Consider the following 18418-nt stretch of genomic DNA (forward strand, 5'->3'; position numbering starts at 1 on the left):
AAAGGGGTGTCATTTTCTAGTTTTCAACTTGAATTTTCTAGTCTAAAATGTCATCGACTTTTAAAAAAAATACAAAAATACCCCATCCCTCTGTTTGTTATGTGAACCGAATTCAATCCCCAATATATTACACCTTTGAAGCCCAAATTATGTTAAATTTAGAAATAATAAATACCATCCTATTTAAAATAAAGAAAAGGAAAGAAAAGGAAGACAAACTTTCAAAGTGCACCATAACGTCAAGGATGGCTTCACTTTTTTCTTTTGACTTAAATTTAGATTAGAGTATGAAAAGCATGATATATATATATATATATATATATATATATATATATATATATATATATATATATTCAAATCCAAAATTAATTAGATATCATTTCTTAAATCCGATTTGGAAACCAATTTCTTTCAATATTAATTTTTTTTTGATAACGAGTCTTAGTCAATTCATGTCTATTATGCCCGTGTCGCCACCCAAATTGACTGTTGGAGACTTGGTGTCGTCTTCAACGTTCATTGCATTCACTGGTTACAATCCTCAATAAGTTCAATGTTCATTGCATTCACTGGTTACAATCTTCGCTGCTTATTGATGCTTATTGATACAGCTTCTCCTTCCACCAAAAAAAAAAAAACTGGCTAGCGTTGCATGTCTAGTCATGGCCAGTACTCTGTCTCCTGATCGATTATGGTCCCTTATCTTTTGTTGTCTGGCCATGACAGCCTTCATCTGCCATGCAAGCTCGTCTACTACTCTTGATCACCTAAACAACGTTACGGACCAGAAGGCATTGCTTTCCTTCAAATACTTCACCCTGGATACCATCAACGCGTTGGCAGATTGGAATACCAATACCTCTTTCTGCAACTGGAATGGAGTTGTATGCAGTCGCCGCAGACAGAGGGTCGTCGCTCTAAACCTCACCGGCATGTCACTGGTGGGCACTTTTTCTCCATACCTCGCCAATCTGTCCTTCATCCGTGCCCTTGATCTCAGCTCCAACTCTTTCCATGGCAATCTTCCTGCCGAGGTTGGTCGGCTTCCTCGCTTAGAACGCCTAAACTTGACTGAGAATCATTTGCGTGGGGCCGTTCCACAGAGCTTGTGCTACTGCCGTCGTCTTCGACAGATGGATTTATCAGACAACCAATTGGAGGGCAACATCAACACGTGCTTAGGGAGCTTGCCGGATCTTGAGTACCTCGCCCTTGATTTCAATGACTTTACCGGCACCATTCCACCTGCTTTGGCCAGCCTTTCAAAGCTCAAGGTACTCAATCTCGCTGGAAACAAACTAAATGGAAGCATTGTTGAAGAATTGGGGAGTTTAACCAACTTGATTCAGCTAAACTTGGGTAGGAACAGACTTGCAGGTACAGTGCCTCCAGGCCTATTTAATATTTCTTCTCTTCGAGAGTTGAACCTGCAATTCAATTACCTGACAGGAAATTTACCGCAAGATGTCGGCCTTATGCTTCCCAATCTCGAGAGAATAGCCCTAGACAACAACACCTTTAGTGGGTCTATACCACAGAGCTTGGCCATTTGCAAAAACCTCCAAGAACTTTCTTTGGGAATGAATCAATTTTCCGGGGATATTCCGTCATGGTTGTGCAATATGCCTGACCTCATGATCATAACTCTCAGTATTAATAACTTTGTCGGCTCAGTCCCTCCTTGTCTAGCAAATCTTTCGAAACTCGAGGTTCTAGAGCTGTCCCGGAACAACTTGCACGGGAACATACCAGACGAATTAGGGAGCTTATTACACTTGCGTTGGTTGAATTTCGCAATCAACAACCTCACAGGCAAGGTTCCCAATTCCATATTTAACATCTCTACTCTCCAAACCTTGAGCCTGTCTCGCAATAACCTTACAGGGCAACTTCCGCCGAATTTTGGGTTCTCACTTCCTAATCTTGAGAAGCTCTTGATGTCCGAATGCGGGCTTCATGGGCAGATACCAACATCTCTCGCCAATGCTACCAAGCTAGAAATTGTTGTTCTGGCCAACAACATGCTGAGTGGTTGGATACCTTCAGAGTTAGGCAGGTTGATGCACCTCAAAACTCTCTTTCTTGAAGGCAATATATTAACCAACATGCCTAATGCCTCTGAACTTTCTGTTATTACTGCCTTGACCAATTGTAGACTTTTGGAAAAAGTTGCTATCTCAGAAAACTTTCTTAACGGTGTTCTTCCTGCATCACTTGGCAACTTTTCAAGCAACCTCCAGGTTATTGACATGGCCATAAACCAGATTGGGGGTGCCATTCCTTCAGAGGTTACTAACCTGACCTACCTGAATCGCTTGGATTTAGGTTCCAATAGAATAAGTGGAATGATCCCATCAGGAATTGGGAAGTTGCAGAACCTACAGGGTCTTTATATTGGCAGGAATATGTTAGAAGGGCCCATACCACCTCAACTTTATCAAATCATTGGCCTCGTTGAACTTGATCTGAGTGATAATATGTTATCTGGGTCAATCTCAAGCTCAATAGCAAATCTTAGCAATCTGCGACGATTGGCCTTCTACTCAAACCATCTGTCCTCGGTAATTCCACTCACCTTTTGGGAGTTAAAGGATTTGGAAGTAGTCATACTGGGGGAGAACTCTTTAACTGGGTCCCTCCCATTGGAGATTGGAAATTTAGCTGTAGCATATGCGATGGACTTATCAAGGAACAAGTTATCAGGCGACCTGCCTGCATCTTTGTCGAAACTCCAAATGCTTCAATATCTAAACCTCTCCAAGAACTCATTTTCTGGTCATATCCCTCAAAAACTTGATGCAATGGTAGACTTGGAATCACTTGACCTTTCTTATAACTCTTTATCTGGTGGAATTCCGGAGACACTGGGGCTATTAAGAAGTATCAAGAGCTTGAACCTTTCTTTCAATCAATTGAGAGGAGAAATTCCAAGTAATGGGATTTTTGCAAACCTTACTGCCGATTCTTTTGCTGGAAATTATGGACTTTGTGGGGCTCCCAGGTTTGAGGTCCCAACGTGTCCCAAAGAGAGCAAGCAACACAAGAAATCTAATCTAACTACAATTGTTATTGCAAGCACACTTGGAAGCTTTGAATTCCTCTTCATTGTGGTATTGCTCATTAAATTCATTCGAGCAAGGGTAGTTGTACCAAAGCATGAATCAGTCGAGTCGTTGGTCAGAAGCAAACACCCATTTATCTCGTACAGAGTGCTAGTGCGAGCAACAAACAACTTTGACAATTCAAACTTGATCGGGAAAGGAAGTTTTGGCAGTGTTTACAAAGGAATCCTTTCTGATGGGACAGCTGTTGCAGTGAAAGTGTTGAACTTGTTCTTTGAGGGGGCATTGAACAGCTTCAACATAGAATGTGACGTGATGAGCAAAGTTAGACATCGAAACCTTTTGAAAGTTATCTCCTCTTGCACCAATGAAGAGTTCAAAGCTTTGGTTCTTCAATACATGCCACGAGGGAGTTTAGAAAATTGCTTATATGCGAGCTCAGAGAGCTTGAACCTTCTCCAAAGATTGGACATCATGATTAATGTAGCGTGTGCTATGGAATACCTTCACCATGATCTTTATGAGCCTGTAATACATTGTGACTTGAAGCCAAGCAACGTGCTTTTAGATGATGATATGACAGCATATGTTGCCGATCTTGGTATTGCAAAAATGCTGCTTGGATGCAAGTCATCCACTCTTACTGAAACTCTGGGAACGACAGGATATATTGCTCCAGGTACCAAGCTTTATCCACTCCTAAACTTGCCTTGTTTGTTATTTTGTATTGTGCAACTAGTGGGGATGTAGATTTGGTTTGATTTGTTTCAGAAAAATGGCATTACTGAACTTGATTTGCCAAATCTGGCGCTCTAGAGTTCAGCTTAACCAGATTTGGAGTTCGATGATAAAATCAAATGTCAAATTTGGACTTGGATTTACTCCAGATTCACATTTGAATGCAGGTTCGAAATAGCAAGTTCTAAGGTTCTGTTGGTATGTGCTTTGTCATGAGCAACGAACTACAAACATACATACATACATTTTCTTAGATGTGTTGAATAAATCTAGTTGTACAATTATGTTAAGCTCGTGGAAAAGCTTAGTACGATTAGGTACACTGTTGTACAGATGAGACTTTATGAAATTCAATTATGATTGTATCAGAAATTACTTCCTGTATGTTGATTCTTAGGTTTCGTGCATGTAAAGTCCGTCACTACAATAAATTTTGTAGAATGAGTTTGCAGATTTAGTGGCACGCATAGTTTCAAATGGCAGGATCTAAGACATTAAGGTCAATGTTCATTCTCTCCAGAGTGTGAGTTTTTCTTTCACCACAAGCTACAAGCTTTTATCTGTCTCATGAGTAAATGATCATGCACTAAGGGTTCTCTAATAAAGTGAAATTTGTAGGCAATAATTTCCTCAGGGAAAACCTTTTGCAGAGTCTTCAACGTTTTATTGGAAAAGTAACCAAAATTTTCATCCTGCTTTTCATCGTCTATGAACGGCTTCTCTTGACAGAGACTAATCTATTCACGATACTCACCAACTAATTTTAATGCCATTTTGGGCTACATGTTTGACCAATCAGAGTTCGGGCTGGCTGGAAGAGTAACAACTAAAGTTGATGTCTATAGCTTTGGGGTTCTTCTTCTGGAGATTTTCACAAGAAGGAAGCCTACAGATGTAATGTTTACTGGGGATGCTAGCTTAAGGCAGTGGGTAGCTGAAGCACTTCCTCATGCAATTCTAGAGGTTGTTGATGGATGCCTTCTGAATCAAATCGGTAGCAGCAGCAGCAACAATGGGCAGCAGGAGCCTGCAGGGTCGACGACTAGAGATGAGCTTCTCGTGTCCATCATGCAAGTTGGGTTGTCATGTTCGAGGGAGTCTCCAACAGAAAGAATTGACATGAGAGAAGTTGTAGCTCAACTGAAGAAGATTCGAGCGGCTCTATGCGTCTTAGAAATGGCTAACTGATGAAGAAGCATATTATTTTGAGAGTATCTTGGTGGTGTTTTCAGTGATGCGAATTCCTCTGTTTGTCCTCTTTCCAGTCTGCTCTGTTCCTGCCATGCACTCTTTGCGCTTGGTGTTGAGCTGAAGCTGCCTCAGTATTATTCTAGGTATTCTATATGCTTGGTGTTGAGCTGATGCTGCCCCAATATTCTGTCTGGCTTTGCCTTTCCCTGTACTTGTGGTTCAGCTCAGTTTCTTGTATTTGCCTCAATACGCTTTTCATGGCTTTGATTATTTATGTGATTTCCTAATAAATTATTTCGTTTCTGAGAAGAAAAAAAGGTTGTTTAAATGTTTTTCTTGGACGGTCGATATTTAATCGCTCAAAAGTTGGTGCCGTTGTTATATATATATATGTCTTTGTTGACTGACCACGGTCAGTCTTGCCGTGTCCACGCAGCAGGTCAGCCGGACCTTATGAACAAGTCTCTATCAATATCTAATTTGAAAGTGACCCACGGCTTTCTGGCAAATTTTTTTGTATTTTTCAGATTTGATAAAATTCGCCTTTTAATTTTAAACAGATTCGATGCGTTTTTTCCTTTTTTTTTCCACTTTTTGAATGGAGAAGGAGTGAACACACTGGACTCGGACTCATATCGACTGAAAAGCTACTGAATCCGATCCATTTATAGTCCTGCTCAACTCATGCCGTGTTCGCACACAAATTGATGGAACTCGATGGGCTCAAATATAACCAAACCCAAAATCTAGGAAACGGGACTTGAATTTGACTCATTTCTCGAGTTCAAATGTTGAATGAGTCCAGTTGAGTTATAAGAACTCAATTCGTTTAAACTTGACTCAGCTCGACTACATAATGAATGTTAAAAGGAACAAAACATGCTTAACATAAATGAGTTAAACTCGAACTCGAGTTTTTTTTTTTTTTGAGTTGAGTCAAACTTGAGCTGACTCAACTAGAGTCCAACTCAGCTCACGTGCAGCCCTACTAAAAATTTGATGTTTTGCTTGAGTATCTTTTCATTGGCGTCCTCCTTTTTTTTTTTCTTTTTTTTTTCTTGGATTTCGGTTATGAATTATTTGTGTTCAAACAAAATGTAAAATATTGCTACGGCAACAATAAAACTGATAAGGAAAGTAAAGTTGGCTTCCTGGTGTGGAAACTGTGGATGGATCTGCTCTCGACGTGAGCCGGACGGCAAGAGAAAAGTGTCTGACCTTTTGCAAACACGGACAAATCTTCTCTATGTTGTGGCCCAACTACTGTCCTTAGTCATCTTAGATCTTGGAAGCTTCGGTCTTCGCCGGTCAATCGAGGAAAGGAGACTAAGTTGCGTGCGCCGTTAGGTTAATGGAACCCATGGCCTTATAAGCCAAAACAAATTACAAGACATTTTAATATTTTTTTTATTTTTTTTCAGTTTCTTTTTTTTTGTCATTATAAAAATTTTTTTTGCTATTAATTAAGGTATTTTTATCATTAGATTAATTTCGGCTTTTTATGAAAGCGTATGTCAAGGAACATTGATATTAAATTCCTTTAAAAAAAAACAGTGCATGACATGAACAATTTAAGGGTAAAACAATTTCTATTATGGAGAGACATGATTAAGCCTATGGGCTCAGATACCTGACGGATACCCAGTATTCGGCTTGATCTAGCGCGGATTCAGGCTTGGGCTTGGGTTTCGGCCGTCAAATTAACCCGGGCTCGACTCCTATCAAGTCGGGCTGGCTCGATGCCCAAGTATAGACATTATGACAGCATGAAAAAATATTAGTAAGAAGGTATTAAGAATGGAGAAATGACCAATTTAAATTGATATTATTTATTGGAAGTTGGATCCGCGTCCAACCAACTCTAGAGTTAGATCTATGAGAGGTGGAGCTAAGCAAGTGGTGATAAAAGTGGTAAAAAACGATGCGGTTGTCTGAATCAATTCTTAGAGCACATCAGTTCTCGGATGTTGTCAAATCTAATTTTTGTCTTCACATCCAAATCTGTATCCAACTTTTTACAACGTTTAAAATAAATGGGTGTTTGATATATGATATTTAGTTAAAACTAAATTCAAACTAAGTCCAAAGTTTAGAAGTAGATACAATTGTCAGTCAAATAGTTAGCCCAACTGGTTGGGCTGGGTGGCGTGTAACAACCAACCATGTCCTCGGTTCCATTTTTCATGGAGGGTGCTATCTTAATGATATTAAGGAGTCTTAATTTAGATTAACGAAGGTTAACCTGTGCAGCCTTTATTTTACTGGTGCAGATTTTCGTATTAATCACTTGTTCGTTTCTTTTTTTTTTTTGTACTTGGCCTTATTTGCGTGCCTTTCTACCAACCTCTCACCCCACTTACACTCTTCCTTTTTTGTTTTCTCATCCAAGGGAAGAGCCAAGATTTTTTTTAAAGGCAGGTCAAACGGTCTAACGAACTTATTCGGGTAGAACCAAACTAAACCCGAATCTAAAAACTATATTACACAACTAAAAATTTTTAAAATTTTTAATATATTTTTTTTTTTCTCAATTAGTTGAGGTGGAGCTACGACATCTTTGTTTGTTTTAGAGAAAAATAAAAATCCAAAAAAAATAAACCAACTAAAAAAGATATTCCTTTTAAAAAAATGACCAAAATGTCTCCTATGCTGCTATGCACTTGAGGTGTATATTTGTTGCGTAATCAGTTGGAGGGCGACATACCCGCGTGCTTGGGGAGCTTGCCGGAACTTGAGCATCTCTTCCTTCGTGCCAATCATCTTACAGGCACCATTCCAGTTACTTTGTCCAACCTTTCGAAGCTGAAGCTGCTAGACCTCGGAGAGAACAGGCTAAGTGGGAGCATCCTTGAAACATTGGGGAACCTTACCAACTTAAACCTGCTGCATTTGGGATTCAACAATCTTACAGGAGCAGTACCTCCAAATGTATTCAATATCTCTACCCTCCGAACGTTGATCCTAGAAAGCAATAACCTGACAGGCCATTTGCCACAGAACGTCGGCCTTATGCTTCCTAATCTGCAAATACTTGGCCCTGGTCTGAATGGCTTCAGTGGGCAGATACCACATAGCTTGGGCAATATTCTGAACCTCACAGTCTTAGATCTTGGTGGTAATAACTTCACTGGCAGCACAATTCCACCTTCCTTGGCAAACCTTTCAAAGCTTGAGACCTTGGATCTTTCGAGGAATGGCCTAGTTGGGAACACACCGGATGGACTCTGGAACTTCTCTGGCTTGCATACACTCAATTTGGAAACCAACAATCTCGCAGGTATGGTTCCCCAATCCATGTTCAACATCTCTACTCTCCAAGCGTTGGCACTAGATCACAATAGCCTCACGGGACACCTTCCAGAAGATATTGGCATTACACTTCCCAATCTTGAGGAGCTGAGCTTTATCTAGGCACCAATGGTTTCAGTGGGCAGATCCCAAAGAGCTTGGTCAATTGCAGGCGCCTACATGACCTCCGTTTAAGCAGCAACCGATTTTCGGGGAACATTTCATGGCTGGGCAGTATGTCTAACCTTATGCTCAGGATTGTTCTTGATGATAATGAGCTCACCAATGGTTTCAGTGGGCAGATCCCAAAGAGCTTGGTCAATTGCAGGCGCCTACATGACCTCCGTTTAAGCAGCAACCGATTTTCGGGGAACATTTCATGGCTGGGCAGTATGTCTAACCTTATGCTCAGGATTGTTCTTGATGATAATGAGCTCACCAATGGTTTCAGTGGGCAGATCCCAAAGAGCTTGGTCAATTGCAGACGTCTACAGGATCTCCGTTTAAGCAGCAACCGATTTTCGGGGAACATTTCATGGCTGGGCAGTATGTCTAACCTTATGCTCAGGATTGTTCTTGATGATAATGAGCTCACTGGCACACTTTCACCTTCTTTGGCAAATTTTTCAAAATTAGAGGTTCTTGGTGTTGGTCATAACAGATTGACTGGGACTGGGAGCATACCAGACACAATAGGAATGTTATCAAACTTGGGTTGGTTGTATTTGCATTTTAACAATCTCACAGGCACGGTGCCCCCATCCATATTTAACATGTCTGCTCTCCAAGTCTTAAATCTTGCAACCAATCGCCTCATGGGTCGCCTTCGACATGACGCTGGCTCTATGCTTCCTAATCTCCAGCAACTCTTCTTGGCCAACAACAGTTTTGATGGGCCCTTGCCAGCATCACTTGCTAATGCTACCAAGCTAGAGAACGTTGTCTTATTTTTAAATAAGTTTAGTGCCCAATTCTTAGCGAACCTCCAGAAACTCGGCCTTTGGGGAAATTCATTAACAAACATGCCTGATACCACCGAACTTTCTATTATTACTGCCTTAACCAAGTGCACAGTGTTATATGGCATTGATTTGTCATATAACTTGCTGAGTGGTATTCTTCCCACGTCTGTTGGCAAATTATCATCCTATTTCAGTATCCTTGCATTGGAGGAAAACCAAATTGGTGGCACAATTCCTTTAGAAATTACTAACCTAACAGATCTAGCAAGTGGGGTTATTCCATCAGATATCGGAAGGTTGCATAACCTGCAGGGACTATATCTTTTTGGTAATAGGGTAGAGGGTCTCATTCCACCTCAATTTTACCAAATTGTTAGGCTTGTGCAGGTTGACATGAGTGAAAATATACTGTCCGAACAAATATCAAGCTCAATATCCAATCTTCGCAATTTGCAACTATTAGACCTTCATTCTAGGGGTGGAGCCAGGATTTTTTTTAGGGGCGGGCCAAGAAGAGCGATGGGTCGGGCTAAACTAAAAAAAATTGATTTTTTTAATATAATTTTTTTTCCTGCGCTCACCCTGGCCATGGTCCAGGCGCCTCCCCCCTGCTCATCACGCAGGGCGAGTAAAGCACTTTTTTTTAAAAAAAAGTAAACATACATTACAAGACTAGAGTCGTATGTTTCTGTCTATGATGAAGCATAATAACCATTTACACTTCGCAACAAATTATGAAGCCAGTGACGTTTTTAAGGAATTGATTCGTGTCTTCTGCATTTGGGCATGTCAACAGACCTAGAGTGTTAAGCACACCTCAGGAAGTGGCGCAAAGCAAAGAGGAAAAAAAGATAAAGCCTTAGACGGTGGAATTCGAGGTAATGGTGGATGCGTTTATCAATCCCAATCTTGATGTGACCTGCAACAAGCGAATACTACCTGTCTTTGTGTCTCTAACGGATCCCACTCAAAGGGAGTATTGGTTTAAAGTTGCGTCCGGGCCTTCTCCGAAACATTAGCTTGACCAACATAACTTGATCAATATTAGCTCTAACAGATCTCATTCCAAATGTCGTTCATTAAGAGTACCAATGACCCTTAGCATCTCAGACCCAAAAACCTTTCTTTTTCCAAGAAAAACTTTTTCCCCTAACATGAAGTTTTGGCTTCATACATACCGAGGATTTTAAAACTTCACTTTATGCCGTGGTGAAATCCGGTGTCTGTAGGTTCCAAGCAATCCAGTAGCATCAAGGAGACACTTGATGTGCTATCGCGCCGTTGTTGCCCTTAGACCTACTATAGATGTACTCACTTCATTCTACGTATACATGCTAGAAAATAGATGTCTTTTTTATACAAGGTGTTCGAAGTTTCCCACATTTTGAAGACCCTTTTTAAAAAAGGCTTCATTTGTCATCTGGTAAGGGCATGTACGTATACATGTTAGGAAATAGATGTCTTTTTTTACAAGGTGTTCGAAGTTTCCCACACATTTTGAAGACCACGTTTAAAAAAGGGTTAGTGTACATGCTAGGTAATAGATGTCTTTTTTATATAAGTTGTTTGAAGTTTCCCACACATTTTAAAAAACTCTTTTTAAAAAAGGGTCCCTTTGTTATCTATTAAGGGCATCTACGTGTACATGCTAATAAATAAATGTCTTTTTTTTACAAGGTATTCGAAATTTCCCATACATTTTGAAGACTATTTTAAAAAGAGATGCTTTTGTTATCTAGTAAAAGCATTTACGTGTACATGCTAAGACCTTTCAAAGTTTTCCATACATTTTAAAGACCTTTTAAAAAAAGGTGCTTTTGTTAACTTTTAAGGGTATCTATGTGGACATGCTAAAAAATAAATGTTTTTTTTCCACTATGTGTTCGAAGTTTTTTACACATTTTGAAGACCATTTTTAAAAAGATGTTCATTTGTTATATGGTAAGGACATGTATGTATACATGTTAGGACGTTTCTCATAAATTTTAAAGAGCACACAGACCCATAAAAAATACATATTTTTATATTGGTATTTTTAAGTTAATTTTTATCATCCACGGACCTAAATTTTTAAAGAAATTAAACTCAAGATCTAAAACAAGAGTACTAGTTTGGGTTTTAGCATGATCTAAATGGTCGTGCATGATCCAGGAACAAGACCTGGTCTTGCATGTGACAACCATTTGACACCTGTCAATCCATATGCGCATGACCTGCCCAACAAGTCAAAACGTTGGAGAACATGGCAGCAACTTAGTTGTGGGGAGAGCAAGTGGTTAGAGAAAATGTAGCCCATGAGACCCCGATTTTGTGGGAGTCCTTGGAGACGTGAGTGATGGGTGGTTATACACCCAGCTATAAGCCTCGCAGGAAGGGGCACCTGTAAAGCAGGGAAGATAGAAAAGAAACGCCTCTCCATTTTCGGAAGAGAGAGGAAAGAAAAAATTCTATGCCTTGCATTTTGTTTTCCTTGCAATTTGGCGTTTGGAGTTTCTCACGGTTTGGGTTGAGAGACTGATTCAAAGTCTCATACGAATTAGTTCATGTTTGGATTTTAGTGACAAACATTTAAATTGCACCTCCAGTTGTTTTATAGTAATGGATTTTCAATTTTTAGCTATCCAAGCAAAGAACATGACAACATAGAACTTCTCATATTACATTCTGGTCATTACCCAAGCCCCTCTATATTTTTCTCCTTGTTAAAAATTCATTAAAGAAAAAAGATATTGACATATATCAAGGGCCATTATGGACCAAAAGCAAATCACGTCCAGCACGCATAGTTTGCTTTGATTTCTACACATGTTGAGAATAACTTAATGAGAACCACATCCGTCAATCATCTTTTATGTTTGCGTGTGTATTAAAAATTAAGGTTGTTATGAAATTAACTTTTATGAGTCAAGGATATGTAGTAAACTATTAGTCATGAACACATCAACATGTTGAAATTATGTATTGTGATGCATTTCAAGTGGCATAACTTTGATCATTTGAAACAATTGGTTTGGAGTATGAGAGAGAGCAGGAGAGAGAGAGAGAGAGACATTGGATTTTTACTTCTATAATAGTAATAATCCAGACTCCTAAGTTTATTAACTCTCTCCTCAATAATTACTAGCTATTTAATTTTCAAATATTTTGTGTCCAACTGCATTGTTAAATTTATGAATTGTGTTTAACATCCAGATTATGCCCTTGAGAAAGGCAACACCTGTAAAATCCAAGTTGGGCAACATTTGTTATCTGGTAAGGGCATCTACGTGTACATGCTATGAAATAGATGTCTTTTTTCTACAAGGCATTTGAAGTTTGCCACACATTTTGATTTGTTATTTGGTAATGGCATTCACGTGTACATGCTAGGAAATAACTGTATTTTTTCAACAATGTGTTCGAAGTTTTCCACACATTTTGAAAACCCTTTTTAAAAAGAGGTTCCTTTGTTATATACTAGGGGCATCTACGTGTATCTGTTATGAAATAAAAGTCTTTTTTATACAAGGTATTCGAAGTTTTCCGTACATTTTGAAAACCTTTTTAAAAAGGGGTACTTTTATTATCTGCAAGGGCATCTAAGTGTACAAGATACAAAATATATGTTTTTTTATATTCAAGTTTTTCTCATACATTTTGAAGACCTTTTTAAAAAGGGGTGCTTTTGTTATCTCGTAACAAATAAATACAAGAATCCTAACAAAAAAACAAAGCCAAAGACACAATTCATTCACCTAAAGTACGAGTAAGTTGTCCCAACACATAGAAGAACGATAAAAGACGTAGGAATTATGTAAGCGAAGAACTTGCATAACAAGAATGCAGTTCCTAAGTTTAAGTTCCCTTCCACATTGCTCCTCCCCAACAACCCTTAGTAATCGCATATCTGATTTTCATGCATCCATGGAATATACACTTTTCTATCTTAACGTCAATAAATATATATAGAGTTTGAATCAAACCAATCCTGTAATTGCAAACAAGAGCATGTTTGAGTATACTTGTATACAAGTATAAAGTCTAAAATCGACATTTTTTATCAGAAATTTTGAAAATACCCCAACCTCCCTTCATTTTTCCTTTGGTGTATACTTGTGTGTGCACACCCTATGCACACAAACTCGAACTCAAGAGGATGTATAACGTTCCATATATCAAAGCATTAAATACATTACCTTGCGGCCAAAGTTTCCAAATGCTTGGCGATGTGTCATGGTGGGAGGCAGTGGCGGAGCCAGGATTTTTTCTAGGGTCGGGCCAAGACGATTTGTGGGCCGGGCCAGGGTCGGGCCAAGAGGAGCAACAAGGAACGACCGGTCGGGCCAAACTAAAAAATTTTGATTTTTTCAATGTAAAAAAAAAAAAAAATTTCCTGGGCTCACCCGGGCCATGGCTCGGGCGCCCCCCCTCCCTCCGCCCCTGGTGGGAGGAGGGACCTTTCGGACATTGCTGTGTCCTGTGTCTCTCAAGATGGGTATAGTCCCATCTGGGCAGCTTACGCTACTTTGCCGAGGCCGATTGTGCTCATCCACATCAACTGAATAAACTCTTTTCTCTTCTTTCATGGCAGTGGGAAGGGATCTTGGTTTCATCTGCAATTAGCAAAATAACTTGTTAGTTGTCTGTATGCACACTAGTAACCTCCTGTTGTCTCTCCACCAACCACACACACCTACAACTTTTATAAAAGATTAAAAGAAAATGTAAAGCATGATAATGGTCTAAATTAAGGAAACTCTATAGAGAATAGTTGACATTTGTTCACAAGCAGCTAGGTGGAAAGAAATAATTCATAACAGTAACATTCTAGCCATAATTCAAGGCAATAAGCAGAGGGTCAATAGAGTCCAATATGTGTTGTAGAATTTTAGTAGAAGTTCACCCTTACAACAGAGTTGGAGAAAATGTTGAAAGAAAACAGAAAACTTTTGGAAAACCAAAGCAAGTGCAAAATGGCTTGCTTATTAAGATACTGCTCTGAGCTATCTTTAAGATTTGCTGGCGGGGCCAACATGCCAATTATTAGACATCTAATTCATTATTCATGTATGTTGAATTTTTGCCTAATTGAATTACATTGTGTTAATTCTTGTCTAATATACTATGTTAAACATGACATTTTTGTATTATGTAGCTAGTTACTGGATGTTAGCTGATGTGGTTAAATATTAGTTCTTTTATACTATTGTTTACCTGTATACTTGTCACTTATTTGTTTCTCATATTTCTTTTTGATGGGGTCAACATCACTTTACCTTAATACCTTTAACAATTATTTCGATTCACAATCAATTAAAAAGAGATTCAGATTTGAATCTCTTTTTTCAAAACTTTTTCGTATATATGGGACTACCATACTATGAGTAGCTGCCACTCTGTGCCATCCAACAAAGGGATCTGGCTCATGAGGAAACCAGTCTGCAGAGTGGCCAAACGGTCTGCGGGTCGGGGCAAGAGGAGCCACAGGTCGGGCCAAGAGGAGCGACAGGTCGGGCCAAACTAAAAAAATTTGATTTTTTCAATATAATTTTTTTTTCATGCTCTCACCCGGGCCATGGCCCAGGCAGGCCCCCCCTCACTCCGTCCCTGCTTCATTCAAACCATTTGTCCTCAATGGTTCCTCCGACCTTTTGGCAGCTGAAAAATTTAGGATCGGTCTATTTGCACGACAACTCTTTAACTGGGTCCCTCCATTAGAGATTGGAAATCTAACTGCAGTGTCCAATATGGACTTCTCTCAAATAAGTTGTCTGGAGATTTGCCTGCATCCTTGATGGAGCTTCAAATGCTTCAATATCTAAATCTCTCTAAAAACTCATTTTCTGGTCATATTCCTGGAAATCTAGAAGCAATGGTGTGTCTGGAATCACTTGACCTTTCTTATAACCTTTTATCTGGTGAAATTCCATGAAATTCCAAAGGCACTGGGGCAATTGAGAAGTATCAAGAGCTTGAACTTATCTTTCAATCAATTGGAAGGAGAAATTCCAAGTGATGGGATCTTTGCAAACCTTACTGCCAATTCGTTTGTCGGAAACCATGGCCTTTGTGGGGCTTCAAGGTTTGGGGGTGCCAAGGTGTTCCAATAAGAACAAGCTACACAAAAGATCTAATCTAACTAGAGTTATTGTCGGAAGCACGCTTGAAAGTTGTGCCCTGCTCATTAAATCATTTCGTGGAAAGGCAGCAGCTCATAAGCATGACTCTGTTGAACTATTGCCCGGAACCAAGCACCCATTGATCTCTTATAGAGAGCTACTGCATGCAACAAAACAACTTTGACAATTCAAACTTAATCGGGAGTGGAAGTTTCGGCTCTGTTTACAAAGGGATCCTTTCTGATGGGACAACTATTGCAGTGAAAGTGCTAAACCTGCTGTTCGAGGGGGCATTGAACAGCTTCAGCATAGAATGTGAGGTCGTGAGCAAAGTTGGACATCAAAATCTTTTGAGAATTATCTCTTCTTGCACCAATGAAGAGTTCAAAGCTTTGGTTCTTCAGTACATGCCACGAGGGAGTTTAGAGAATTGCTTATATGCGAGTGCAGAGAGCCTGAATCTTCTCCAAAGATTGGATATCATGATTGACGTAGCATGTGCCATAGAATACCTTCACCACGACTTTTTTGAGCCGATACTTCACTGCGACTTGAAGCCAAGCAACGTGCTTTTAGGTGGCGACATGATTGCGTATGTTGCTGATTTTGGTATTGCAAAGATTTTAGTCAGAAGCAAGTCGTCCACTCTTACAGAAACACTTGGCACAACAGGATACATTGCTCCAGGTACTCTGCTTTCTCCACTGTACGTCTTTTCTTCTCTTCTATGCAAACATTGGGAACATAGATTGGCTTCATTTTATTCACGGACAACATTATTGGGAAGGAACTTTGCTAGATTATGCCGCAAAAATGCGTATATAACTCTTTGCATCTTTTGAATTAGGATGGAACATCAACGATTCCTGCTCGATAATTTGTCTCATGATCAATTGCCATGCAATTTGGAAATGAAATCTTCAACATCAGTTAAAACTGTGCCACTTATGTGTTCCACTGTTAAGACAACTGACTTTGTAATCTTGCTTTCTAATGCACGTGGGATTGACTGGTCAGAATTTGGGTTGAGCGGAAAGGTATCAACTAAAGCTGATGTTTATAGCTATGGAGTTCTCCTCCTGGAGACGTTCACAAGAAGAAAACCTACAGATGCAATGTTTGCGGGTGATTTTAGCTTGATACAGTGGGTAGCTGATGCACTTCCTGATGCAGTTGTAGGGGTTGTTGATGGACGCCTTCTGTATGGGTATGGTAGCAGCAGCTACAATGGGCAGCAAGAAGCCATAAGATCAAACACCAGGATTGAGCTTCTCGTATCGATCTTGCAAGTTGGTTTGTTATGTTCAAGGGAGTCTCCAACAGAGAGAACCAACATGAGAGAAGTGGTAGCAGACCTAAAGAAGATTAGAGCAAACTTGAGCGTCTTAGAAACCAGTAACATGGCAAGAAACAGATCTTTCTGAAAATTATCTTGCAGGGTGTCCTCCGTTTGTGGATAGCTCTGTTTTTCAGTCTGCTCTAGACGGTGGCGCTCATCCTGTTGGCTTTTATCTACTTTGTTTTTTTTTCTCAAATCTACTTTCCTGTTTTGCTTTTTCCTGAATCTCCTCGGGGCTTAACGTTGAGGTGATTCTGTCTTCGATCTGCACCAAATCACCATTGAAATTATAGCCTTCAATCCCAATTATATGTAAAACTGTGGACTTGTTTATGTGTTTTTATATTCAAATCTGAATTTGGCCCAATGCTGGATTCAGCAATATCATATTAGTTTGACACAGTGAAGGCTGGTAGGCTAGCTATAGATCCTCTCCCTTTGTCTCTCTATCTCTCTCTCAGTTCATGTAGACATGGTATCAACTAGAGTTGCACAATAGGTCGGTTTCTAATCAAATGTCCAATTTGAAAATAATTGTCTGCTTTTAGTCCACTAAAAGAATTTTCTAGTATAGTTTGGATGGGATCTGCGTAAATTGATATATGCAAATACCTACCGTCATTTAGAAAGATATTATGTTCAGCTCGGCATGCGTTGTTATGTTTGAATTTTGAGATGCTTGCCCATATATTAAAACCATTTTATTGAGCAAAATCAGATTCAACATGTTAAAAGTAGCAAACTCAATATCCAAGTTGAAGGATGTACCGTAAATTTACTTAAACCCCGAAGAAAACGAGAAGCTTGGAGGAGAAACGATAGAGCTAGGGTTTTTCGGTTGAAGGGCTTCGGTCGCAATTTCAGATTTCAGATTTGGTGAAGATACTCTGTAATTTTTGAGTCATCACAGTGTGATTTTGAGCCAAAACTTTCATGGGCTGGTGTGGGCAGTGGCCCACGCCAACCCGTAGCCGTTGGTTTGGAGTTGAATCATGCTATGCTAACAAGTTTTAATGCATTAATTTCAAGTCATTTGGAGTTGACGAAAACTTGTGGCCATTAAAAAGAAGAAAGGTTACAGGTGCCATTTTTTTCGTCTTAATATACACGACATCCGTCACCAAGTACTGCATATAATTGATCACAATCAAACAAGTCAAAAACGCCAAGTACTTGCAAAGCTTAGCCAAACACGGCACGACTTGTTAAGGACTTAATTAAGGCGCTCTTTTGAGAATTTCAGCGTTGTGGCAGATTTAATCAAGCGGCAGGCACATCACAATGGGTGTGGAATAGAAACTTGGTGAATGTGTTCACATGTTGCTCACACTAGTCTTGCAAAGTTTGTTTAATTTTATGTTATTATATTTGGTTGTTTATATATATAGTGCCCTAAGAAGAATTAATGATATTGAATTAGTACACCTCTATTCAACTTTATGGCTTTGCTAATAGAAGAAACTAGCAATTGTGGAGCGTGTAAACGACGCACCATAAGGACAGAGCCAGAATTTTTTTTTTTTAATTTCATTTTGTACTAAATATATAGTTAACAAATTTTTAATTGGAACACGACCCAAGTTTCGAGGGTTTCTCTCATATAACTGGACCTAGGTCCGCCAAGATCCAACATGTAAATTCAAAATTTTAGATTGGGCTCCATACGCCCCCCGAAAGCCCCCACCAATATCGGCCCTGGTAGATTTATGAAACACTTTTTGATGAACCTATCTATGTAGG

The 18418-nt window shown here is 39.5% G+C and overlaps 3 protein-coding genes across 4 annotated transcripts; all 3 read left to right on the forward strand.

Annotated features, from left to right (window-relative positions):
* The first annotated feature begins 604 nt into the window (after nt 1-604).
* On the forward strand, nt 605-5237 carry LOC116248463 (probable LRR receptor-like serine/threonine-protein kinase At3g47570). Of its 2 annotated transcripts, XM_050076211.1 has the most exons (3): nt 1094-1274; nt 1370-3741; nt 4600-5237. In XM_050076211.1, exons 1-3 carry the CDS (start codon nt 1222-1224, stop codon nt 4986-4988), a joined length of 2814 nt encoding a protein of 937 aa, XP_049932168.1. In that variant the 5' UTR covers nt 1094-1221; the 3' UTR covers nt 4989-5237. The 2 variants fall into 2 exon arrangements, with proteins under 2 accessions (XP_031477120.1, XP_049932168.1); XM_031621260.2 differs by having other exon boundaries at nt 605-3741.
* A 1629-nt stretch (nt 5238-6866) lies between these two features.
* Nucleotides 6867-15330, forward strand: LOC116247017 (LRR receptor-like serine/threonine-protein kinase FLS2). Its single transcript, XM_031618960.1, has 4 exons — nt 6867-6902; nt 7680-8268; nt 8403-9628; nt 15163-15330. Exons 1-4 carry the CDS (start codon nt 6867-6869, stop codon nt 15328-15330), a joined length of 2019 nt encoding a protein of 672 aa, XP_031474820.1.
* Nucleotides 15331-15482: 152 nt separating this feature from the next.
* Nucleotides 15483-16763, forward strand: LOC116247230 (receptor kinase-like protein Xa21). The gene is made up of 2 exons (XM_050075780.1): nt 15483-16045; nt 16187-16763. The coding sequence occupies exons 1-2, from the start codon at nt 15504-15506 to the stop codon at nt 16761-16763; spliced, it is 1119 nt and encodes a 372-aa protein (XP_049931737.1). The 5' UTR covers nt 15483-15503.
* The last annotated feature ends 1655 nt before the right edge of the window (nt 16764-18418 follow it).

The sequence above is a fragment of the Nymphaea colorata genome, chromosome 2 (assembly GCF_008831285.2).
Source record: "Nymphaea colorata isolate Beijing-Zhang1983 chromosome 2, ASM883128v2, whole genome shotgun sequence".
Lineage (NCBI taxonomy): Eukaryota > Viridiplantae > Streptophyta > Magnoliopsida > Nymphaeales > Nymphaeaceae > Nymphaea > Nymphaea colorata.

Bases quoted from the DNA above. Each gene is read 5' to 3' on its own strand.
- LOC116247230 (XM_050075780.1), top strand. From the start codon at position 15,504: ATGCAACAAAACAACTTTGACAATTCAAACTTAATCGGGAGTGGAAGT. The intron at 16,046-16,186 runs GTACGTCTTTTC...CTTTTGAATTAG, and splicing joins GGTACTCTGCTTTCTCCACT to GATGGAACATCAACGATTCC.
- LOC116248463 (XM_031621260.2), top strand. From the start codon at position 663: ATGGCCAGTACTCTGTCTCCTGATCGATTATGGTCCCTTATCTTTTGT. The intron at 3,742-4,599 runs GTACCAAGCTTT...TTGACCAATCAG, and splicing joins GACAGGATATATTGCTCCAG to AGTTCGGGCTGGCTGGAAGA.
- LOC116247017 (XM_031618960.1), top strand. From the start codon at position 6,867: ATGAGAGGTGGAGCTAAGCAAGTGGTGATAAAAGTG. The intron at 8,269-8,402 runs GTATGGTTCCCC...AGCTTTATCTAG, and splicing joins GGAAACCAACAATCTCGCAG to GCACCAATGGTTTCAGTGGG. The intron at 9,629-15,162 runs GTTGACATGAGT...GAAATTCCAAAG, and splicing joins AAATTGTTAGGCTTGTGCAG to GCACTGGGGCAATTGAGAAG.